General features: G+C 41.5%; 1 protein-coding gene across 1 annotated transcript in view; it reads left to right on the forward strand.

Moving 5' to 3' along the window:
* ID4 (inhibitor of DNA binding 4, HLH protein) overlaps positions 1 to 703 on the forward strand; it is a 53,266-nt gene extending 52,563 nt beyond the window's left edge. The window contains exons 3-4 of the mRNA XM_007952044.2: positions 5 to 283; positions 659 to 703. Coding sequence (XP_007950235.2) covers positions 5 to 283; positions 659 to 703 — 324 coding nt within the window. The remainder of the gene's footprint in view (positions 1 to 4; positions 284 to 658) is intronic.
* Positions 704 to 4,496: the final 3,793 nt, after the last annotated feature.

The following is a 4,496-nucleotide window of genomic DNA, read 5'->3' on the forward strand; positions in this document are numbered from 1 at the left end:
GGAGGCGGCGGCCGACGAGCCGGCGCTCTGCCTGCAGTGCGATATGAACGACTGCTACAGCCGCTTGCGGAGGCTGGTGCCCACCATCCCGCCCAACAAGAAAGTCAGCAAAGTGGAAATCCTGCAGCACGTTATCGACTACATCTTAGACCTGCAGCTGGCTCTGGAGACGCACCCGGCTCTGCTAAGGCAGCCGCCGCCACCCGCGCCACCGCATCACCCGGCTGGGACCTGTCCGGCCGCACCGCCGAGGACTCCGCTCACCGCACTCAACACGGACCCGGTCAGAGGCGGGCCGAGGGGTTCGCGGCGGGGCCAAGAGGGCTTGGCGGGGTGGCAGGATGTGGGCTCTCCTCCTCGTCGGGCTAAGGGCCGACTAAGAATGACAACCGCGCTCACCTCCTTCTCTGGGTGTGCGGAGTCGCCAGCCGCCAGCTTGACTGGGCGAGTGCGGGTCTGAATGAACCGCGGGGCGGATCCCTGGGCAGTCAAGTGCAGCGTGTGCGGGAGGGTCTGTGCTCCCTGCAAGTCTTGGGGCTGCAGGCTGGGGTGGGGGCGCGCGTTTGCGCGCTTGTTTTGCAAGAAGGAATCCTGGACCCCACCAAGGACCCTGCTTGCGCCTGCTAACCTTTCCCTTGGTGTTTGGTTACTATTGCAGGCCGGCGCGGTGAACAAGCAGGGCGACAGCATTCTGTGCCGCTGAGCCGCGCTGTCCAGGTGAGCGCGCGTTTCCCTTCTCGGGTGGCCCGTCACCAGAGACGTCCGTCCATCGGGAGCTTCCGATGTCAGACTCCACCGGGTGCTTCCGATGTCAGACACCACGGTGTTCTGCCCCCAGCATTTCTGTGGGCAAATTTCCAGAGGCAGACCTTACCCCTGCCCCGGCATCTCCTGCCACCCAGTTAGTAAATGAGCCCCTACTTCGCTTTAGTATCTCGGGGTTCATTCTAAACAGACGAATCAGCTTGTGTTGTTGCCACCCCTGTGCCTTTCCCGGTGACAGGCGGGGTCCTGCTGCACCCCTCCCCGAGGGAAGGCACTCTTTGGAGTGGAAACTGACGGGTTGTCCGCCCGCATACTCTTACTCCCACAAAGGGGGGATGCGGGTAGGACCTGCGATTGGGTCCCCTCTCTTAGCTTCCCGAGGATCTGCAGCTACCCGCTCCTCGCCAGGCCAGGCCGCGGGCTGCGGGTGTTGTCTGACCTGGTTTGTTTTGGGTTGTTGATCAAGCATGTCTTAAGTTTGGTCGGTGGCGCCAGTTAGTCTGCAGCGGGAAGGTTCACACACCCCCTCTATTCATTCCTCTTCCACAGGTGTGCGGCCGCCTGAGCCTGAGCCAGGAGCTCTAGAGAGGGAGGGGGAAGAGCAGAAGTTAGAGAAAAAGCCACCGGAGGAAAAGAAAAAACATCAGCAAACCCTAGAAACGTTTTCATTCATCATTCCAAGAGGGAGAGAGAGGAAAGAAAAACAAAACCTTCACCCTTTTTTGCACGTTCATAAACACTCTACATACATATTCTGTTTTCGTCTCTTCATTTATAGCCGCTGTGAATTGTACATTCCTGTGTTTTTTGGAGATGCAGTTAAACTTTTTAAGCGTGTGACAGGACTGATGAATAGAAGATAAAGAGCAAATCCGACTTTAGAAGCCTACTTTGTGACCAAGGAGCTCAGTTTTTGTTTTGAAGCTTTACTAATATACCAGAGCATTGTAGATATTCTTTTTTGACATCTATTGTTTAAAATAGATGATTATAATGGGGCCGGGAACTTTCTTTTCCCAGCAAGAATGTTACATATTGTATAGATAACTGAGTGACATTTCATACCGTGTATATATAGAGATGTTCTATAAGTGTGAGAAAAGTATATGCTTTAATAGACTACTGTAATTATAAAATATTTTTAATTAAATATTTTTTGTAAATATGTTTTTTTTTTAATCTATGGGAATATTTCTTTTGGAAAATTATTTTTCAGCTCGGTTGCAGAGCTCTTGATATCTTGAATGTCTTTTCAGTTTGGCCTGGTTTCTAATTTGTTTTTGTTTTGCCCAGTGTTGTAAAATTGGAAGTAACAGCTATAGCTAGTGGTCCTGCATGACTGTATGAGATGTTTAATCACAAAATAAACTTGTTCTGAGTCCATTCAAATGTGTTTTCTTTAACCTAGATCGAAAGCTTTGTATTTAAAGCATACATGTTGAAAATACACTTTATCAATTTTTAAGTACAGGGTTTTATAGTGTAATATTATAAAGAGTAAGTGTTTGTTTTTTAACTGAGGTCAAAATGGATTCTGAATGATTCTGCATATGGGATTGGGAAATGTTTGGATCCTTAGGGATTTTATGAAATCTGTTTTAACAGTGATTTTTTTTTTTCCTTATCTTCATTTGACATTAAAGCTTAATGTCACTAAGTTTCATGTCTGTACAGATTATTTAAATCATAGAAATGAAAAATGTTCTCTGCTTGCAACCAAAGGACAAACTCTTGAAAATGAACACTTACTGCTTTCCTTCCTCCAAAGAAAATATTAATAGGCAACAGTGGGAGAAAACAAAAATTAAAAGGCATAGTGGCAAATTCTTCAAGCAGGGATAAAAGTCGATCTTCAAACATTAAGTAGACCAAAAATTCTGATGACCGCATCTAGATTATTTTTTTATAAAAATGATTTTCACTATAGCTATGTTAGTTACCGCTAAGCTACTGTTGAATCTCTTGTGATGTGTAACTTTTACATGTGAATATTAAAGTAGATTTATGTGTCTTGTACTGTGATTTCTGGTCTCATTTCTTGAAAACCTTACTCTTCTCCTTTCAAGATTTTCTTTTCTCTTTAAAGGATGATAATATTTTCTGTGTTAAATCGGATTATCAGGGCTTGTGAACAGTATGCATTTAATATGATCGGTACTTTACACACCAGTTAGATGGAATTTTAAGAGTGAGGAGTAGAATTAAATAGGATTTAATTGGGTGCTTTGTAAATAGTCAACTATGTGTGTAACATGTCTGTTTGATATTAAAAAGGAAAGATTTGTTTCCTGTTATGGAAGAGTAAAATTATAGACCCAAGGGACTTTTTATGACGTCAAAGTCAAATATTTATATAAATATGAAATATCACGGTCCTGGTAGTTGAAGTGGCAATGTCTTAATAGAAATGAACAAAGTTAATACTAGTAAGTTCAAAAAAATCAAAATTTAAAAATCTGTGCCATTTACAGTGTGCTGTCCCCTCAGTTCTGACATTTAAGTGGTCTTGGGCATTGTTAGGATTTGATATATTTAATGTTGACTTTTATAAAGTTAAAGAACAACTTGTTTAGGTGAAGTTTATTTTTTACATTATTCATTCTTGTCACATAATGAAGAGGAAAACACTAGAACACTGCTGGAATTCCAAATCTGAAGAATTCTAATGACCGCATTCTTTGTTATTAAAAAGGGGACAATTCCTCCTTTTTATTTCGTAGTTTCATTTCAGTAGGAAGCATGTCACATGTACACTGTTGGTTTGAGTTAGGCATCTGTCATTCTTGACTGCTGAACCCTACCTAAGCCCCTGGGCAGAGTTTAAAACTTAGGCTGCTGGGTTATGAACCTTAAACAGATAAATGTTTTTAAAGATAGATGTTGCTCTTTTGTTAAATTTATGTTTTGGGCATGATAAGCCACTAAAAGAGAAGAAAAATACTATAGATAGTACATTTCAGAGAGTTGGCATTTTCCCCTTGGCCACGCAAGCAGTATTTGATGTCTCTAAAGAAACAGTCTATTGTTTATAAAAAGAAAAAAAAATTATATGTTGTATAAACTACTACATTCTATTAAAATGTTGGCTGTGCCTTAACCAAGTAAATCATCTCATTTATCTAGTTCTAATTATTCAGATTCTTGGTTTAACACAGGAAAATATCCTGACTTCTCCCATTCAATTAGTGTAGTTTCCATTGTAGAAGCACAGCCAAAGAGTAAGAATCATTTAAAACCCTTTAAAGGGAGGGAAGGAAATGTACCACACACCGTGGCTGCTATTTCTAATGTTATAAAATCCTACTGTTTTAGACATCTCTCATGTTAAACGAAGGAAAATGCTTTTCATTTCAAAGAACTAGAATACTTTGTTAATTGTGTAAATGTTTTTCAAGTTTATCTTCAAGCTTTAATGGCATTTTTAGAACTTCTTAAAATCTTAACCCCCAAAATCTATTAGATTACCTCTATAATAATAAATCTTCACTGAGCGAAAGGTTCTTAAATTTGTGGTTTCTAATTGACTTCTGAGTTAGGCAATTTTTCATTATCAAGAATGGGTCCCTTGACTGATCACCTCAATTATTTATAGTGCTGCTGACCATGTGATGAAAAATGTGGTTTAAAACTGGCGATATGAATGTAAAGAAAATCTAGTTGAATGCTAAGGAAAGCTTTTCTTCTATTCTTTGGTGTCTGCTAAGATAGGAAGCAATCATGCTAAGGAAGGC

The sequence above is a fragment of the Orycteropus afer genome, unplaced genomic scaffold, assembly GCF_000298275.1.
Source record: "Orycteropus afer afer isolate SDZICR_OR568_19922 unplaced genomic scaffold, OryAfe1.0 scaffold00012, whole genome shotgun sequence".
NCBI classification, from domain to species: Eukaryota; Metazoa; Chordata; class Mammalia; order Tubulidentata; family Orycteropodidae; genus Orycteropus; species Orycteropus afer.